We start from the raw sequence: 19,644 nt of genomic DNA, 5'->3' as shown, positions 1-19,644 counted from the left end.
AGGCGGTATGTGTGGCCCAGTCTAAGGCCTACTGCTGGTTGTTCGGTGACCCTCACTACACCACGTTCGATGGCCAGCCCTTCTCCTTCATGGGTACCTGCTCCTACATTCTGGTGAACACGACGGGCAAAGACCCCTCCCTGCCTCAGTTCAGCATCCAGACCAAGAACGAGCTGCGCTTCAACTCTAAAGGCTCCTTCTTCAAGTCAGCCAACATAGACCTGAGTGGTCACAGGATCACCATTCTCAGTGGCCAAAGAGGGACAGTGGAGGTGGGTGGCTTTCAGTTATACAGATTTTCCATGTTGAAGTTGAATGTAAGAATACTCCATGCTCTCCATCCGCTTTAAGTCCTCTTTAAATCCTCTTCTCTCTCTCTTGTCTCAGATTGATGGCATTAGGTCTGACCTCCCTGTGAGTTTGGAGTCTGGCAGCATCAGAATCACAGTGTCTGGTATCCAAGGGACCATCCAGACAGATGTTGGCCTCAAGATCACTTTTGACTGGAACATCCTCTTCATGGTGACCATCAGCAGCAGTTACTACGACAACCTCGGTGGCATCTGTGGCAACTACAATGGTAACAAAGCAGATGACTTCACCACTCCCACAGGCGTGCTTTCGACCAATACCACAGCGTGGGTGGCGTCCTGGAGCGTTGCCGACGGTGACCCTTTCTGCTGGCACGTCTGTAATGGCAACTGCCCCACGTGCTCAGATACAGACCGGGCACTTTACACTGGACCAAAGTACTGTGGTTTGATGACACACGGAAGGGGCCCTTTTGACCAGTGTCATAAGAAAGTGCCGGTGAAGGAGTTTGCCTCAGACTGCCTCTATGATGTGTGTCTGAATGAGGGGCGACAGGAGGTGTTATGTGAGGCCCTGGCTAACTACGTGGCCGAATGTCAGCAGGCTGGGGCCATTGTCTCACCACTGTGGAGAAAGGCCTCCAACTGCCGTAAGTACTCAGCTATAACAAAACATCACATTTAGGAACTCAGACATCTTTAAATGTGCATAATGACACGATAGAACCACTTGTGCATTTGCAAAATAAGGCCTACATTTGTGATGTTGTTTTTTTCTCAACTCGAACAGCCCTGGCTTGCCCGTACCACAGCCACTATGAGCTATGTGGCACTGCCTGCCCTGCTACCTGTGCCAATCCCAATGTCTCCGAGATCTGTTCCAAAGTCTGTGTGAAGGGCTGCCAGTGTGACAAGGGTTACGTGCTCAGCGATGAACACTGTGTCGTCAAGGAGACAGGGTGTGGCTGTACACACAATGACCACTACTACCTGCCTGAAGAAACCTTCTGGGAGGGCAACACGTGTCAGAGTAAGTGTGTGTGTGTGACGTAGCCACACAGAAGGTGGTGTGTATGCCCAGGAAGTGCAAGGCTAGTGAGCACTGTGCAGTGGTCAACGGGGTTCAGGACTGCTACCCCCTCAGCTTCAAGACCTGCTCAGCACAGGGGGACCCCCACTTCCGCACCTTTGATGGGAAGCGCTTCGACTTCCAGGGAAACTGTATCTACAAGCTGGCGGGGGTCTGCTCCAAAGAGCCCGATCTGGAGAGCTTTGAGGTGACTCTGGAGAACAACAACAGGGGCAGCACCAGAGTCTCCTACGCCAAGGTGGTGACTGTTGTTGTGTTGGGAAGTAGTTACACTATCACAGGCGACTATCACGGCAAAGTCCTGGTGAGTAATACAGGTCCTGTACTAACTGTTGTTATGATCTATTTTGTATAATATACTGTTTTGAAAAAAAATCTATCTTGTGGAATAGTATCCATTCCACTCTCTATTTTCATTGGACTGTATTTTAGGTGAACGATGTCCTGACGTCTCTACCGTACTACTCCAACAACACTGAGGTTCAGATCTACAGAAACAGCCGTTTTGCTGTGCTGGAGACTCATTTCGGTCTCAAGGTCTCCTTCGACTGGTCCAGCGAGGTGAGGGTGAAGGTCCCGAGCACCTACCACAACGCCATCTGTGGTCTCTGTGGCAACCTCAATGACAACCCTGACGACGACCTGCTTCTGCCCGATGGGAAAAAGCCCATGAGTCCCAAGGAGTTTGGAAACAGTTACTGGGTAGCTGACGTACCGGGCTGCTCCCATGAGTGCAAAGATTGTGCAGTTGTAGACATCCCCCCTATAAAGCCCAAATATGTCAGCGCCTGTGATGTCATTGTGGACAAGAGTGGTCCCCTCAGAGACTGCATTGGTAGAGTGGACTCTGTTGAGTACAAAGAAGACTGCATCTATGACATGATCCTCAACAACGGCCTACTGACGGCAGCCTGTGACATCATCACCAACTATGTGGAAGAGTGTGAGGAGAAGGGAGGGAAAATCGAGGCCTGGAGGAGTAAAGACTTCTGCCGTAAGTCCTCTGGTTTTGTATCATTAGCCTTCAGGTTTATGATGAGTCGTAATTTGTCAGTTCTTTAAAACAGGAATCTGACAGTGTGTGGGTTTCTTATTTTATCTCTCAGGAATCTGACAGTAAAATAAGACTGCAAATTCGAACCCTACATTTTAAATGAAATCCATAAACTCGAAAATTGTGATTAATTCCATTGACCTCTCTTTCTCCCTGTGTGTTTTCAGACCTCCCTTGTCCAGAGAACAGTGTCTACAGCCTCTCGGCCCCGGGGTGCCCGGCCACATGTTACTCCATGACCTCCGCCCCAGGATGCACCACTCCTCCAGGGGAGGGTTGTCAGTGCAAACCTGGTTTCCTGCTGAGCGAAGACAAGTGTGTCCACATGAAGGACTGCGGCTGTCACCACGAGGGTCGCTACTTTGTGTCCGGCGAGGTCTTCTATGAGGAGGAGAACTGCCACCACCGCTGCAGCTGTAGCTCCGGCGAGATGGCCTGTGAAGTGGCGCCCTGCGGTCCGAAGACCACGTGTGCGGTGGTGAAGGGGGTCAAGGGTTGTTACATTATCAGTAGCAAAGATTCAAACAACCAGTCATGGATTCAAAAACTCCTTAACAAATATGGAAAACCTGTACATATCAAGTTTGGAGGCTAGAGCATTTACATTTTCAAATAAACTCTCATGGCTCTAAAATATCCTTTTAAAACGTCCCTTTCATGTCCAGGCTGTAGCTATTTCAACATAAAATCGTAAAAGTACCTTAAAATTACCTTCTGTATGTGATAACATATTCTGAACTATATAATGTTGTGAGGGATTATGAGTATTTATGCATGGAATTGTTATTGAACTCTGTATTCATTATAATCCAGATATAATCCCAGAATTGTGTATCACTACAACTCAGATTATCTCTGTATGTGTGTATCTCTGTCTATCCTTTACAACTTTGAAAATCCTAATAATAATTATATAGCAGCAAAATAAGTCTGTGTCATCTCTTTATCCAGCATTCAGTAGTAATGGTGGAATTACTACAGTTTTGGTTTAATCAGATAACTCAAAACCTCTCAAGTAATTAATTCAAACAAAACTGTTGAGTATATTAATCTTGAAGTATATGCCATACCATATTATATACTGCCTCTGCCCACTGGGCACAGATGTCAGTTCAACGTCTAGTTTTGAATGAATTACTTGAGAGGTATTGAGTTGTCAGCTAATGTGAATTCAACGTGAAGTCAACAACAAATGTCACCATGTCATTGGATTTAGGTTAAAAAGACAATGCCCTTACATTGATGACTTTTTATAAATCCAATCAGTTTTCCACATTGATTCAATGTCATAACATTGATTTTGGGGGGTTGAAATGACATGGAAACAACGTTGATTCAACCAGTTTTTGCACAGTGGGTGTTATTGCAAAATAACACAAATCAGTTTGGCTGTGGTACTGTTGTGGCTGTTGGAATTTTTTTCTCTCCAAAAAGCAGAAGTTTGACAGTTATAGATGTTTCATGTTGACATCAGTACTCCTCCACAACCCCCTACTCTTCAATAAGAAGAATTAGCCCGGCCACTGCTGGTCAGATAACACATAGCAGAGCTATTGGTACTACGTTCTTGGATCAAAGATTGTATTGATTATATATTTTCTGGAATACAACTCTCCTTCCTACAGGGCTAAAGCCGCTATGCACTGTCAATACATCCTACCGTTATCTCTGTTAACTCTGCTCTCCCTGACAGGTATGTTTTATCTTTGTTTCAGTGAATTATATCCATCAGTGGAAAATGAATAAATCAATGTATTGTGTGTGTGTGTGGGGGGGGGGGTTATCACAAGGACACTGATGTTTTCAGTCGCTGTTTTCAGGCACACTGGCCCAGACCTGGTCTGTTTGGTACCGTGACAAGACTGCTGTTATCTGTGCATCAAAAGGCTCATCAGTGGCATTTGACTGTACATACAGCTACCCAGCTACCCAGCAAGTTATAAGAAAGCTATGGTTCACTCCGAGAGGTGGTAAAAAACTAGACGGCTCACAGCAGGGAGATGTAGTGTATGACACATCTAGACTGATTAAGACAAGATACAGTGGAAGAACAGAGTTTTATGACCAAGACAATAACTGCACACTGAAACTCAACAATGTGACTGAAGATGACAGTGGCAGATTTTTCTTCAGATTTCACTCAAATCAGGGATTTACAGGACCAGGGGGTGTAGACCTGAACATATCAGGTAAATCTAGATTTATGTACATGTCATCATACTAAACAATGAAGGTATTACCTAACCTATGGTGGTCAGTTATTAACCCTTCAACATGTCCTATATTTGGTTATACATGTTTCTTCTTCATGTCAGTCTTATCCCTAAAGTTAAATGAAAATGGCCCTGTTAAGGAGAGAGACCACGTCACCCTGGCCTGCACCTCCAACTGTAACCCTCCTCAAATGGAGTTCCTCTGGTTTAAAGATGGCCGCCCACTCCCTGGTGTCTCTGGTGTCCCTGGTGGGCAGTATCCCCTAGGTCCACTTTCCCCTAATGACACTGGGTGCTACACCTGTGGTCTGGGGCAAGGCACATCTACATCAATACTGCTGGATGTGATATGTAAGTCAGCAATAAATGTTGGTTTGAAGCTATTTTTCAGCAGTCAGCTATCTTCAAGGTGTTGTCTTCTCTTCGCAGTGGCCAATGTACATTTCAGATGGCTTGGTTGATTCATTGTCTGTATTAATGTATAAATGCAGTACTACTAACATCCAGTCAAATGAATACACACAGAACAATGTTGTTTTCTGTACGTCTGCTTCCAGATGCTTCAAGGGACGTTTCTTTTAAGGCCAGCCCGAGCCCTGAGGTAGTGAAAGGCAGTCATCTGACTCTGACCTGCAGCAATAACGCCAACCCTGCAGCAGAGACCTACACCTGGTTTCAGAGGACAGGACTGCTAACTTCACTAAGATTAGGGACGGGGAAAGAACACACCTTCAACCAAATGTTATTTCAAAAGATATACCATACTGGCATTGACATCCACCAACTGTTGGTTTGGTTTGGTTTGGTTTGGTTTGGCCCACAGTGGAAAGCATGACAGGCCTCTCGCTTTGTTTTATCATCCACAGACGGAAGTGGATCACGGCCGAGAAGAAGCTTCCGACCAAACCAGTCCCCCAGGTAGGTGATCAGAGGAAAATAAAGTACTAACAGTGGCCTTACTGTGGTTGTCTGCTTCTACAACCCTTCACCAACTCAGTCAGTCTGTTGTCTGAAGGGAAGTTACTAAATGTGGTAACTGTGGAGTGTCACTTCAAAGTGATGCAATGGGCTATGTTGTCATTGCCAAACAAACCTTCCACATGGAATTTATTGTTCTGTTTTTCTTAGATAATAAAAACCAGCTCGTATGAAAGTGAATGGTAAATGTGGAAATCAATCCCATTGAACTTTGAGTTAATTAAAGTATGCCAAAGAGTAGAAAAATAGTATTTCTATGTCAGGGGCCGGTGCTCAGTATTTTGACTGTATTCTGACTGTTAGATACAGAAAGCAACCTTGTCTACACCAGAGGACATCTATGAAAATATGAGACGGTCAGCCAAGCCGATCACTGATCCTGATGATCTGAACTACGCAGAGCTCAAAATCAGGCCTGCTCCTTCACCCAGGTAAATAACCACAGAGTGAGTGAGACTCTCAAAGTAAATTGCACAAGGATTTTCTTTTGTATCAAAACACTTGCATAATAACTTGCAAAAAACGTGTACGCAATAATGCAATAACAGGCTTACATATCGTAGTGTCTGTAATATAGTAATAACTACTGGGTAAATACAAATGTAGGTCTGCACTAAAACCTGTTCCCCTTAAAAGGAGGCAGCATAATAACAAGGCAGAGGATGATGATGCAGTTATCTACAGCCAACCACAAACATACTGAGGTGGTCAGAGAACTTTGATATCTAGACCACAAGGCCTACAGTAGGGTTGCCCAACCCTGTTCCTGGAGAGCTACCCTCCTGTAGGTTTTCACTGCAACCCCAGGTGTTACTAACCTGATTCATCTTATTAACCTGCTAATTATTAGAATCAGGTGTGATAGATTAGGGTTGGAGCAAAAACCTACAGGACGGTAGCTCTCCTGGAACAGGGTTGGGCAGTCCTGGCCTACAGTATGGTCATCTCAAGAAAAGTGAATGAAAACAAGCATGTTTTTAAGTCAATTTTTTAAAATAGCTAAATACATAGCTGTTATACTGCATGTGTATATACAAACAATGTACAGTGTACAATTTACAAAATAAACAGTATTATACAAATACAAACATAAAACGATTACATGAGCACACAGGGAATGCAATTTAACAACAGATTATTAAAAGAATAAGCATATCATATTTCTCTGTAATATATAAGAGTTCTGTATATTTGTCATGATTACAATCCTTGAAGAGATGTAATTTTGACACGTTGTTATTTGTTAATGTGATTATGCTGGATACTGTATATTGAATGTGGAAATATGTTAATATGTTAGGATAAACTGTCCTTATTAAATAATGATATGTCACTTACAGATTTTTTGCAGATTAAAGTGAATATAGACTTCAATAAATAATGAGTTATGATTCAATTCATAAACTACGAAGGTCTCCCTGACAATTTACAGCAGCCTTAAAGAGCTGAAATATAACATGAATGTACTGAAATATAAAATCAGGGAAACGTAACACTTAACATGAGATTGCACAGGGTTGGATGAAATTACAACCGTCTGTTGATGTTAGACATTAGAGTTCACAGATAACTTTCCTAATCCTTTTTCTTTCTCAACTTGGACTGTCTTGGGAACTCTCAAAAAACATTTAACTAAGACCCCCAACTCACAATACTTCCTCCTTTCAACTTTGGCATTTACGGGTTCCATTCTTCAGATACTATGATGTCACTTCCTGTTCAGTAACTCAGGCCTCTGTGGCAGGATCTCCATTGGGGGACGTTTTCCTGACAGGAAATGATGGGTCAGGTTAGAAATAAAATACAACTCAATACAGCTAGCCATGGAAATATTTAATGAGTCTTTACCTCAGTAACGAAATACGCACATGCAAATAAGACTGTGTGCCTTCTAATTCTGAGAGGGTATTCCTGTGTTTGTCAGTTCAAGTCATCAAAGACTCTAGCAGTGGCAAGTGGGTGGTGGCTACCTAACAATTAAAATGGGTATCAAAAAATGGCTAAGGGAGTCACTTTGCACATGGTTATATTACTTATAATATAATTAGTCAGTGATCAAACACACTTGCTGACTTATAAGTGCGAAGGTGCCTCTTTTTGCCATTTTTTATGGATCACAGCCCGTTTAGGGCGAGGGTGGGCTGTGTCCACCCCTCTGACATCAACATGGGCCACCTACTCGAATTTGGTGAGGGGCGCTTTGTCGCACGTGACCTCCGCCTGCAACCCATTCTTTGCCACATCTTGTGTCTGCAGTTTTGGGATGCTATCCCTCGGTATGCCTAGCCCATTCAACTTCAAGTCTCTGCATTGAAGGACACACATAAAATGAGGCTCAGGAGGGTTCATATAGAGAAACACACATAACCACACTACAACCCTCTGAATATGTTACGTTGAGGAACAGACAGACAGTAGGCTAGAGAACAGTGTTACCCATTAGAGATGCCGTCACCCTCCTCCACAGTCTTCATCCCAGGGACCTTCTGCCCAAACAGCTTGACAGCCAAGAACATCAGCATGCCGCAGCGGTTGGTATAGCAACAGGTGGCATCCATGGCGATCAGTAGCACCAAGAAGATGAGCATGACAATGCCTGCCACAGCCCCTTTGCCCATCCCACCCTGATTCATCTTGGCTACTGAAAGGGAAGAAGGCAAGGACGGAGTGAGAGAGGGGATGAAAGGGAGGGAGAGAAGGAGAGAGAGACACAGCGAGGGAGAGATAATCATATTTATCCTGCTCTGGCTGCTCTGTTCTGTAATTGTTTTTAGTTCAGAGATATTTTCCTCTCTTTTGGGCAATAGTCCGTTTTCCAGTATGTAACTGTGGTAAAGCTGTGAAACAGCTCGCAAGGAATGACATCACCAAATAATGAACTAATTGCTGGCACCTGTGCCTGTTTGCCAGCTCTACCCGGAACTCTGGAAAAACTCTTATAAGGTGAGAGAGCAGAAAGGTGGTAGCGGGGGAGCTGGTCCTTCTATGAACGTGAGGCTCTGTAGCCCTAGCAATTATATTGCACTCACCCTATAATGGTGGGAGGGTGTCATTCGCTGCTGTGTAGGGCTGCCGACGGCAACCAGATAAGAAAGCAATTTTTTGGGTTGTTGCTTAAAGCTAAGGCAACTCAGTGCATCTAAGGTATGTACCTACTGTCGGCCTGCAACTTGCCATGCCTGCCGTCTCAGCAAGGGTGCACACGCTCAGACCCCACAGGAGCGTCTCGTCAGCTAGACAAGCTAAATGTGTTTAAATATGACATTTAAATGTTTAGTGTCATGTCTGTACCTATTCTGTTGGCTAAGTCCTGTTAAATGTGTTTAGTTGTTAGGAGTAGCTTTTTAAATTACAGCAGGGGTTATGAAGGGCGGGCAGAACAGTTATTGTAGCTTAAGAGGGCTGGGTCCTATATATGCCTTTATCACTATCGTGTGGGTCTTTTGACTGTTTGTGTTGGTCCAAGCACCTGTCTGCAGTGAAGTCGGTCGCATGCTTTAAGAGTATTTGATGTCCAGTTTGCCATGTAACCACATGTTCCTACGTTTGTGTGCAGTGTCACCTCCTAGTGTGTAATTAAGCTCATAGCCTATGTGTACCTTACACCACAGTTTTTGTCTTCCTACTCAGGCTCCAGTTGAGTTGCATAGACTGCATAAATATAGTAGGGCGCCTATCTCAGATAATCCACGCAGTCTTATGAAATTAAATGTTTAATAAAGTATATAATTGTTTGCTATATTGTTGTTGAGTTCTGGTGTGTCCTTGCCTCGGACACCTGACCATACCGGGCCATACCGGTTAATCGAAAGGTGGTGGCAGCACTACGCTACTCTGCTCAATCCTGTTTTTGTCCCACCTCTCAGATGGTCTCAAGCTTTATTTCACTACTACAGTATGCCATAGCAGCTTACCAGGCTGTGGGATGTTGAAGTTGAGCTTGGCGGGGCTGGAGGAGCCGTTGGGGTTGACGGCTAGCACCTCCATGTGGTAGTCTGAATTATACTGCAGGTCATGGAGGTTGATCACTGTCGAGTTGGATGGCAGGTCCTTCTGCCTCCAGTCCTTGTCCACCTTATTCTAAGACAGAGACAGAGAGTGGGGGTTAAGGACATGCACACTCTGTAATGTCTTGATCTTTTGTCTTCACTGAAAAACAAAAACGCATGCATACTCACCACTCTGTAGCGGACAATGTAGTGGATAATGGGGGAGCCTCCGTTGTCCAACTGCGTTAAAGGGATTGAGAACATATTGCCCTCAACCTTCCCCTCGCTGGCCACCAGGAACGGGCTATCTGGTTCCCCTGGGGAGGGAGGGAGGGGCAGTGTGTTGGTACAGTAGGTACAGGAGGTCAGGCGTGTTCATGCATCAGTCAGCTTATAACTACACAGTGTTGTAGTAAAATCTACTGTCATTATGGTAGGTTGGTTATCCATGAAAAAACTGTCTTTGTAGAGTTTCACAACACGTGTCAGTACTTTACCTCCTGCGGGGCCGAATGCCAATGGAATGGGATGATGACATCAGGAGTGGGGCAATAATGAAGCATGAGTAGCCGTCAGCGAGCAGGTGACGATGTCATGTGGATGATCATGTGACAGTGGAATGAGTGAATGATGGCAGATGAACATTTCTTCCAGCCAATATAGATAGACACTCAAAACAGTAGACAATATGGATATAGTTTGTATCACAATATGGATATAGCTTGTTAACACAAGTAATGCAGTTTGAACAATGATAGTTGGTGACATTTAATAATAATTATACTGCATTTGCCTAGATATGATGCGATTCGGAGTGAAGAGAGAGAGAGGAGAAAGAGGAGGGTGACACTCACGTATGCCCTGTGTGCGGACGGTGAGCTCGTCTGAGAAACCTGCCTGACCCAGGTTGTTCTGAGGGGCAAATCGGACAGAGTAGGAGGTGTAGGGAAACAGATGTGTGATCACCAGGGGGTCTGCACACAAACAACAGAGTGCATGAACACACACATATCACTTTTATATTTATACACTCAAACTACTCAGTCACATCACTAAAATGGTCATCAGAGGCCTCCCCTGGTTTTAGGGAAATCAGTATTCAGATACGACTTCTAGTCCTCAACGTATTCATTGGATTCATCTTATGTAACTGTCCCAAACATCATCTACAGTATTTCATGAAATAGATTGGTCACTGAGAGGTTTTTACCTGTGGACTGGATGACTCTCTCCTGCCAATTGTTCTCACTTCCTGTCTTCCACTGGAGGATGAAGTTGGTGATGGGAGAGCCCCCGTCCACCAGGGAAGCCCCCATGGTGAAGTGGACCGATGTGGGCCCTGGGGTGCCACTCACCTGGGATGCTTTACCTGGCCAGGCTGGGGGAGGAGAGATAAGAGAAAAATGGAGAACGAGAGGGTGGAAGGAGGGAGGTGCAGAGCAGTTCAAAGACAGAGAGAGGTGAAGAGAGAATGAGCATGTCAGGATGAAAGAAGAAGAACATTGCCATTAGAAACAAAAAAATTTGAAAACTGCTAATGTAAATAGAGTACCTACACTTTAGTTAAAATCTCCCACTGTTTTCAGTTATTTTTTAATTTTATAGTGGTTTGTGGCTGCTTGTCCCTTTATAGAAAGGTGAAAACTGGTTGACTCAACGTTGTTTCCATGTCATTTAAACCAAAAAATTAAATGCGATGATGTTGAATCAACGTAAAAAACTGATTGGATTTGAAAAAAGTCATCAACGTAAAGGAATTTCATATATTTTTTACCCCGTGAATTCAAGGTGACATTGAATTCACGTTAGTTGACAACTCAACCAACTGTAAATCAAAACTAAACATTGAACGGACGTCTGTGTCCAGTGGGATGTTGTGTTAGCGCTAAGTATTATCATAAAAGAGTAGGAAGGTCAAGAGTGGCCTTACTCTGCAGGCTGAAGTCTGTGGAGGTGTTGCCAACAGGACTGATAGCCATGCAGCTGTATAGCCCTCCATCAGAGGGTGTCACATTGTCAATGACCAGGACATAGCCATCCTCCATTCTCACTCGACCTCCACCAGCGTCCTGTGTCCACACAAACACAACCAGACAGGAATTCCGAGGAGAGAAATATAACAAAAAACTAATTCTCTGCCTGGTTCTCCCCCAATGTTTTTAGTAATTAATGCCACTGTGTGAACGTATCATATCATCAGTCTTTTTAATTAAAAAAAACGTCTGTCTTACCACTTTTATGAGGTGGTCATTGTTGGTCTTCCTGACCCACTGCAGCGCGGGCATAGGGTGTCCTGAGACGTTACAGGACACTGAGAGTGTCTGGCCAGGCTCCACCTCCATCTTCTCCTGGCTCAGCATTGCTCCAGGACGCTCTGGAGACACGTACAGAACAAGAGACAGGAAAAACTGAGTGCTTTGTGTGACAATCACAAACAAATTACATTAGATAAGAATATGTGCAAATTATTAACAATATATATTCATCTTCTGTTAAATAGGAAAAATTATTGTGAGTTGTGTGTTCAGATGGCTTCGAAGACCAGCAAGATATTGGTCTTGTGTATGGTTAAGCCAGCAAGATATTGGTATTGTGTATGGTTAAGCCAGCAAGATATTGGTCTTGTGTATGGTTAAGCCAGCAAGATATTGGTCTTGTGTATGGTTAAGCCAGCAAGATATTGGTCTTGTGTATGGTTAGGGAGTGAACGTTATTTATAATAAGGGTTACATGGAGAAAATCGAACCTCTCTGAAATGAAAATGGATGGGCCTCCCTTCAGCAAAATATATTTAACCTAAACCCTCCCTGAACATAAAAAACAAATAACAAGTAACCCTCCCCTATACCCAAAATAATAATGAAAACATAAAGCGGAAAGCTGGGAACATGTCTACTGTTTACCCTCTCTCCTTGGACAGACCAGAGGCTTAGATATGACGTTTTAGAAACTGTTCTTTGTCCTGTAATGGCAACGCAGGAATTTTGATTGCGCACAGGGCTGCGGGCAGGGCCAGAAGGTTATGGGTTTGCAGACCACCGTGGACAAGAGTAGAGGTGGAAAGATTTCCTTTATAGTAAAAGCACTGCATACATCTATCATCGTATTTGCAGGTCTGAGAAAAAATGTATAAACATTTCATGTAATTCTACGTAATTTTACATATTAGCAGAATCTTTTTTAATACCACACAAATTACCGAAATTACAGGCTAAGAATGGACAGAGAGATAGGCCTATGTGTTCATCTTATCATACTGTATTTCTCCAATGCCAAATCAGTTTGTCTTGTTTGCAACGAAACTGTCCCTGTTTGTAAATAATTAAATCTGAGACATATGAGGAGTACGCCTACCGACGCAAAAAATGTAAGCTTTAACTGCTGGCTACTCTTCTTCCATGGTTTAACCCAACGAGAGAAGGTCACAAGTGTTTCCCTAAAAGCTGTCTGGGTTTAAACATATTCTATTGGACAGAAAGTGAATAGCTTAATCAAATGATAGTGACAGAATTATACTGAACAAAAAAATGAATGAATTCATTTGGCCCTAATCTATGGATTTCACATCACATGGTGTTATTAAAGACAGAAATATTCCTCAGCACCCCCCCCTCCCCAAGACTCAAACCGGTGCGCATGGCACCTACTACCATACCCCATTCAAAGGCACTTAAGTATTTTGTCTTGCCCATTCACCCTCTGAATGGCACACATAATTCATGTCTCAATTGTAATAATAATAATAATAATAATCTCAAGGCTTAACCTGTCTTTAACCTGTCTTCTCCCCTTCATCTACACTGATTGAATAACAAGTGACATCAATAAGGGATCATTAGTGTTCACCTGGATTCACCTGGTCAGTCTATGTCATGGAAAGAGCAGGTGTTTTGTACATTTAGTGTAGATCATTTTATATAATCGGATTCTGTTTTATTTTCTTCAAATTCTTAAGTTAACAAGGGGTAGGCCTGTGCTTTTTGTCCTTTTCTTTAATAAAGGGGAGGCCTATGGCATACCCTCTCATACCCCCTCAATTTGAGTCTTGGTTTTAACTTAACAACCCTTCACTGACACGGAGGTGGGCTATTTAAAGAGTGCATGGTGGGTGGAGGAATTGACCGACAAATCTATGGATATAGCAGCCTATAACCTAATTTCGTCTGTCAACCAGGTAGACCTACCTCTTATTTCTTAAATAGGAAGAAATATGCTCCAACACAAAGCCCTCTTGTTGTTAGTAAAGTTGAATTAAAATGAAGAAATACATGGGCAAGAAACATATTGTTTTTAATCAAAATAAATGATAGTAGTAGCAAGCTATCAAAGTTGACCTCCGATCCTCCTTCTCATCTTTGTGCTCTCCTCAAACTGAACAGAACATAGGCTATAGGCTAGTCTGCGCTCAAGATAGTGCATTTTTAGACTAGGCCTAATAAAAAGGACTCTCCTCCTGAACTGCCACCTTAGGCCTACACAGCACAGCCATTGGTTAGGCAGGACACAAAAATGTTTTTGATCAACAAGAGCAGAGGTGGCCGGGGCTCAGGGTTGGAATATCCATTGCAGTGTGTAATGCAGCCTAGTTTTATTTACACCATCCCAGCAGCTATCTTAGGAATATAACTTTGCTCTGTGCTTCTCCGAGCATGCACTTCGTAGCCTTTAGCCTACATTTGATTAAGACCACTCTAAATAGCCTATAGGCACACCTGATATTGTCCAACCAGTGGAGAATCAGAGATGAGGGGTGGCATCAGGCACACGTCCATATATAGTCTAATAAGCAACTCATTCTAAAATACTGAGAAATATTGAAATTTCATCAATTACAAATTACATGACCCTCCCCAGAACTAGATTTTAAAAAATACTAAACCCTCCACTTGACTGAAATTGAAAAACCATGAACCTTCCCCATTTTCCTCCAAGGTACTCATTCTGTGCAGACACCTGAAGATTAACTTTTATTTATTATCTGATGAGAGACACACACTGCTGCTTTTCCCTGGTTTAACGTTCAAATTGAAAATGGTACACAGGTAATGGGTTTGAATGGGATCAAATGGTTTGTTTTCCGAAACAGCTTCTATTGGCTCAGGCTCACTAGACTGTCTGACAGAAAATGGTTGCATACACAGAATCAAATTCTCCATGATATCTCTGTATATCAGGAACGTAAACATCTGGAAGGAAGTATTCAAATAACAAGCTATTTTTAATCTGTTCTTTTGGAGAAAGCTTGGTTTTATGAAGCTAAAGCTGTATGTTTTTCTCTAAAAAACCACACCTGAGACATCCAGCATGATCATGGCACTGCTCTCTGCGATCTTATTCTTGGCCGTGCAGATGTACTCTCCATAGTCACTCCTGACTACGGACGAGATAATCAGCTCACTCTTGTCTGAGTTGTACTTGTAGCGGGACTCATCTGAAGAGTCTGGGCTGAGGAGGGAAGCGCCAACAGACAGACAGACAGACAGACAGACAGACAGACAGACAGACAGACAGACAGACAGACAGACAGACAGACAGACAGACAGACAGACAGACAGACGTGAGGCCTGGTGCTACAGAACATTAGCACGGTGCTGATAAGGAAGCTGACAGGAAGTGAGACACACAGTCAACCTCACAGACAGGATGGCACGCCACATTAGTGGTGCACTGAGACATAGATGACCACATAAATATAGACACACTGGATGCCTTCACCCAAACACACACTTTCCAATACACTGTTTTATTTCTCTCTCTCTCTCTCTCTCTCTCTCTCTCTCTCTCTCTCTCTCTCTCTCTCTCTCTCTCTCTCTCTCTCTCTCTCTCGCTCTCTCTCTCTCTCGCTCTCTCTCTCGATCTCTCTCTGTTTTATTGCAAACTGTATCGAGCAGGAAACTCTGGCTTTACACACATGCACATGAGTGGTGTGAGCAAACACACACACACACTCACGTTGTCCAGGTGATGTTCGGTTGGGGGACTCCCTCGACCAGGCAACTGAGGGAGACATTGGTCTTTGGTCCGGCCATGACATTCTTCACCTCCTCATGGATCTTCACTGTGGGAGGAACTACAGCAGGAGGGTCAGAGGAACATGATTTATTATAGTCAACTACAACACCACACCTAATCCTCTGGTCTATACAGAGTTTATATGAAATAAAGATCCTAAAATATCCCTTATTCCCTCCTTCACTTTGAGTAGACCCCACCGTTGACAAAAATGGTGATGACGATCTTTTCGGAAATGTGCCGGTCCTTGATTTTGCCCTCACAGGTATAGGATCCATGATCCTTCCTGTTGATGTTCTTGATCTGTAGAGAGTTGTCTTTCAGTCTTGTGATCCGACCTGCTGGGAGCAAGAGATGGCAACAGGGAAAAGAAAGATCAGCCCCATCTCAGCGTCAGGAACACGTTCTGTCTGCTTCATCATCATTATAACCAAGCTTCAAAAAGCAATCACGCTCTCTCTTTAAGGTTGTCAGATTTTAATCAGATGTTTCCGCAAAACATCCCTCGATTTTGTTGGCAAATCGGATTAGCCTATGAGCTACATGACCCCTCCCGCCCCTCAACAGCGTGTCCACCATCGCCACCTCTCCATCAGTCACAGGCAGGCACGCAGCAGCTAGTGTGAGGAGCTAGGAAGCTAAGAGACCCCCATACCACGTGAACTATCAGAAGCGGCCATTGCGAGGGCACCCCTCCTACCGTCAGAGTGCAGTTTCTGATGGTCCCTCTCCCAGTTGACTTCCACCCCCGGCTTGCCAGTGACCATGCAGGTGATAACCGCATCTTGACCCTCCAGGAACTCATGGTAGACCGGTGTTTGCCCGAAGGATGGCCGCTCTGGGTGAGTTGAGAGAGGGATGGAGAGAGCGAGAGGGTCACTGTGAAAATTTCACCATTCCCCACAAGGAAAATGGCTATTTTAGGCTTAGGGATTAGGTTTAGGGTTAGAATTAGGGTTAGGGTTAGGGGTTAGGTTTAGGGTTAGGAATTGAGTTGGGGTTTGGGGTTAAGGTTAGGGTTAAGGGTTAGGGTTAGGGTCAAACGTGTGTGTGTGTGACAGGGATATGAGCAATATAGCGTCTTTGATCTTGCAAGCCAACACTAATTAGCTCAATACTCAAACAATACGAGAAATACCCTTCAACACTGACTCTTGGTCATATTAGCCAGGTGAAAAGTTTTACTTTAAACATCTTACCGTAGACAAAGATGGTCAAGGATACATTATCTCTGTGACCTGTCTCAAATTCACAGAGGCATGTGTACCGTCCTGCATCCTCCATCTTGGCATTCCTGATGAACAGTTTTGACGATGTCTCATCCACTTTCTGAAACTGTTCATCTTCAGCATCCTCTCCATCTTTCTGCCAGGTGATCTCTCCTTCCCCACCAGCTAAGAGGGGTTATGTGTGATTGTGTGTATCATATATTAATAATTTGTTAAGGATATATAAATTCATACAACTGCATATGCCAGTGTACTACAATATGCAGAAGACACTCTACCCTTTACATTTTTCGCATTATATTGTATTTGTTCAAGCAGGGTAAAATGTTGCTCTTATGGAATTGGCCAGAACATTGTACCAACCTTTGCAGAGGAGCATGGAATTCTCACCCAGTAACACATCTGCTGTGTGGGAGATGATTTGCATTTTGGACTCTGAGACAGTGAAGAAGAAGAGCAATATTATAACAACATTTTAGACACTTAACAGTAACACCACTTGAAACTTCCATATTCTGGAATAACTATTGAAAATTAGAACCCAGAGCCAAACATTTGGGCCTGCCTATCGAATTGATTAAGAATACATTAGTATGATTAATCAAATACCACCAAACCACACCTGTCATTTATCTACCATCTATGTTCTACACTGTATCTCTACTACAGACTGTAATGGTGCACTCATCAACACTGTACATTTACAAGAGAGATCAGTTGATTGATTTGACCTGGGAAACCTGCTGAAGGAGAGAGGTCTCAATTGCTCCTGTCAACGCTGAAGCCCTGCAGATTGCCATCAGCCATCAGACAGAGCATGTGTGTACCCTATTGTCCTATTGTTTAACTGGAGATAGTAAGATAGGCCTATAAATAGGCTCCTAGGGACTAATTGCAGCACGCTGACAGGCGGCCAGTAAAAGACAAGCAGGGACCTTGGCAGTGGTGGACTTCCTGAGCAGCACACTATTCCTTCCTGTATTGAGGATGAGACAGGCTGCATGGCTGAGGCTGAGACAGGCTATATGGCTGAGGCTGAGACAGGCTATATGGCTGAGGCTGAGACTGGCTGTAGATGAGACAGGCTCTGTAGCTGTGGATGAGACAGGCTCTGTGGCTGTGGATGAGACAGGCTCTGTGGCTGTGGATGAGACAGGCTCTGTGTCTGCGTCCCAGTTCTCTTAGATGGCCACATCTCCTTCGCCTCATAACTTACTTTCTTTCTTTATGTCCTTTGTCTCTTTTGGCCACTGAAAGGTGAAATGGTTGGATAGATTTCCAACCTTTTGCTTTCCTATCCCCTATCATCAATTTGGGTGGAAAACAAGGTCAGGGGGCTCTTGGAGCCAAAACCAAATTACAGCAGAGGGAAGATACAGCTTTAACAATCACGTCTGGATTAATTAGGATGAGTTTAGATGTGGGGGAATTAGAATAAGAGTAGTTAGTTGGCATCTCTTCTTCGGCATTTTAAAGATCACTGCCAAATTATGGGCTGGGATGGATTCAGAAAGCATTTATCTCCTAATTACAATTCAGCATCAGGAACAGATGAGCTTGAACATTGCTCTGGGTACACCTCACGCTGATGAAACTCAGTAGAGATAGAATAAATCCAATCAAATTTTTTAACATAATGACCAAACTCAGTATTCTCTCCTATGTCCTAGTATTAGGAATGCTGTATAGATGTAGTACCACATTCATGTACTTGAGGAATGTGTTGAAAATGCTGTATACTGTACATGTAGGGAAAATTGGCAAGGAAAATGTTCACATTAGTTAGCTCTGTAAAGTTGGATTGAATCCCTTAGGTAAGATTAAAAAACATGTAAATGAAAAGTAAGACAAACAAGTCCAGTGAATCTCATGACAGAACACAAACTGTGAACCATGTTCCCTGTGAGAGGAGGCCAGTTTGCTACAGCAGGAAAATAATCCTGCAGCAACAGGAAATATGACTTATTATGTGGATTATAATTAATTTACATTTTTGTAGGGGTTGATAAATGTATCTTAAGTGGAAATCAAGTCTGAAATGTCAAAGTGCAAATTACAAACTTCAGAAGCCTTTTTAAACACACACCAAGTTTTAAATGTCCCACATCGCAGGAAAGTTGTCCTGCAACAGGGTGATCAAATTAAGATCCTACATCTGCAGCAGTGATATGATCTTCATATATAGGCTATACCAGCTCTGATATACTGATATTTAAATAGTATATTGGATATGGATAAAAACCATTTCTGCCAAGGATTTTAATGAAGAAAGTCATTACACTGAGGCATACATACCCCATATTCAAACAAATGAACTCCAACAGTGACATTTTGTGTCTATATATGTATATATTATTTAAACTATAGGCAAATGCATATTGACAAATAATTAACAAATAAACAAATAAATAATCGAATAAATACAATTAAAAACAAAAAATAGTCCCACTCCCAACAAATATCAAAGTAGGCATAATTAATATGATTATTTATAGAAATATTCAAACCTTGAAGAACAGTTTAGGATTTTGTATTCTTACCTGAAAAACCAAGGACCAGCATTATGGAACACATTCTCAAGATGAGCATCGATTCAGCCATTTCTACCTCAACGTTGCCACTTTCCTCAATGAATGGATTGATGTAGTCCTTGACACCTGCTGCATGCAAATGCGCGCGAAATACAACTGTGGTGGAGACATGTGTTTCATGCTTTTATAAGCAAAGAGGGGAGAACCAGGGAGACAAACGGAGATCCCACAATCTCT

At 43.2% G+C, this 19,644-nt stretch overlaps 2 protein-coding genes and 1 pseudogene across 6 annotated transcripts; 2 read left to right on the top strand and 1 right to left on the bottom strand.

The window, feature by feature from the left end:
• Window positions 1–3: 3 nt before the first annotated feature.
• LOC121537689 lies at window positions 4–3,352 on the top strand (annotated as a pseudogene).
• Window positions 3,353–3,977: 625 nt separating this feature from the next.
• On the top strand, window positions 3,978–6,468 carry LOC121537322 (B-cell receptor CD22-like). Of its 3 annotated transcripts, XM_045212827.1 has the most exons (6): window positions 3,978–4,148; window positions 4,276–4,644; window positions 4,771–5,019; window positions 5,226–5,586; window positions 5,950–6,077; window positions 6,283–6,468. In XM_045212827.1, the coding sequence occupies exons 1-4, from the start codon at window positions 4,094–4,096 to the stop codon at window positions 5,501–5,503; spliced, it is 951 nt and encodes a 316-aa protein (XP_045068762.1). In that variant the 5' UTR covers window positions 3,978–4,093; the 3' UTR covers window positions 5,504–5,586; window positions 5,950–6,077; window positions 6,283–6,468. The 3 variants fall into 3 exon arrangements, with proteins under 3 accessions (XP_045068762.1, XP_045068763.1, XP_045068761.1); XM_045212828.1 differs by having other exon boundaries at window positions 5,956–6,468; XM_045212826.1 differs by having other exon boundaries at window positions 5,950–6,468.
• A 43-nt stretch (window positions 6,469–6,511) lies between these two features.
• LOC121537587 (neural cell adhesion molecule 1-like) lies at window positions 6,512–19,573 on the bottom strand. 3 transcript variants are annotated; one of them, XM_045212823.1, is made up of 16 exons: window positions 19,417–19,572; window positions 17,240–17,311; window positions 16,847–17,041; window positions 16,348–16,485; window positions 15,848–15,988; window positions 15,588–15,705; window positions 14,926–15,080; window positions 11,867–12,009; window positions 11,566–11,704; window positions 10,846–11,013; window positions 10,490–10,609; window positions 9,825–9,952; window positions 9,561–9,726; window positions 8,083–8,287; window positions 7,826–7,951; window positions 6,512–7,413 (listed from the first exon to the last, which is right to left on the bottom strand). In XM_045212823.1, exons 1-16 carry the CDS (start codon window positions 19,475–19,477, stop codon window positions 7,374–7,376), a joined length of 2,115 nt encoding a protein of 704 aa, XP_045068758.1. In that variant the 5' UTR covers window positions 19,478–19,572; the 3' UTR covers window positions 6,512–7,373. The 3 variants fall into 3 exon arrangements, with proteins under 3 accessions (XP_045068758.1, XP_045068759.1, XP_045068760.1); XM_045212824.1 differs by having other exon boundaries at window positions 15,848–15,985; XM_045212825.1 differs by lacking the exon at window positions 7,826–7,951 and having other exon boundaries at window positions 19,417–19,573.
• Between the last annotated feature and the right edge of the window lie 71 nt (window positions 19,574–19,644).

The sequence above is a fragment of the Coregonus clupeaformis genome, unplaced genomic scaffold (assembly GCF_020615455.1).
Source record: "Coregonus clupeaformis isolate EN_2021a unplaced genomic scaffold, ASM2061545v1 scaf0053, whole genome shotgun sequence".
Taxonomy (NCBI): domain Eukaryota; kingdom Metazoa; phylum Chordata; class Actinopteri; order Salmoniformes; family Salmonidae; genus Coregonus; species Coregonus clupeaformis.
This window is presented reverse-complemented; position numbering and strand designations above follow the sequence as displayed.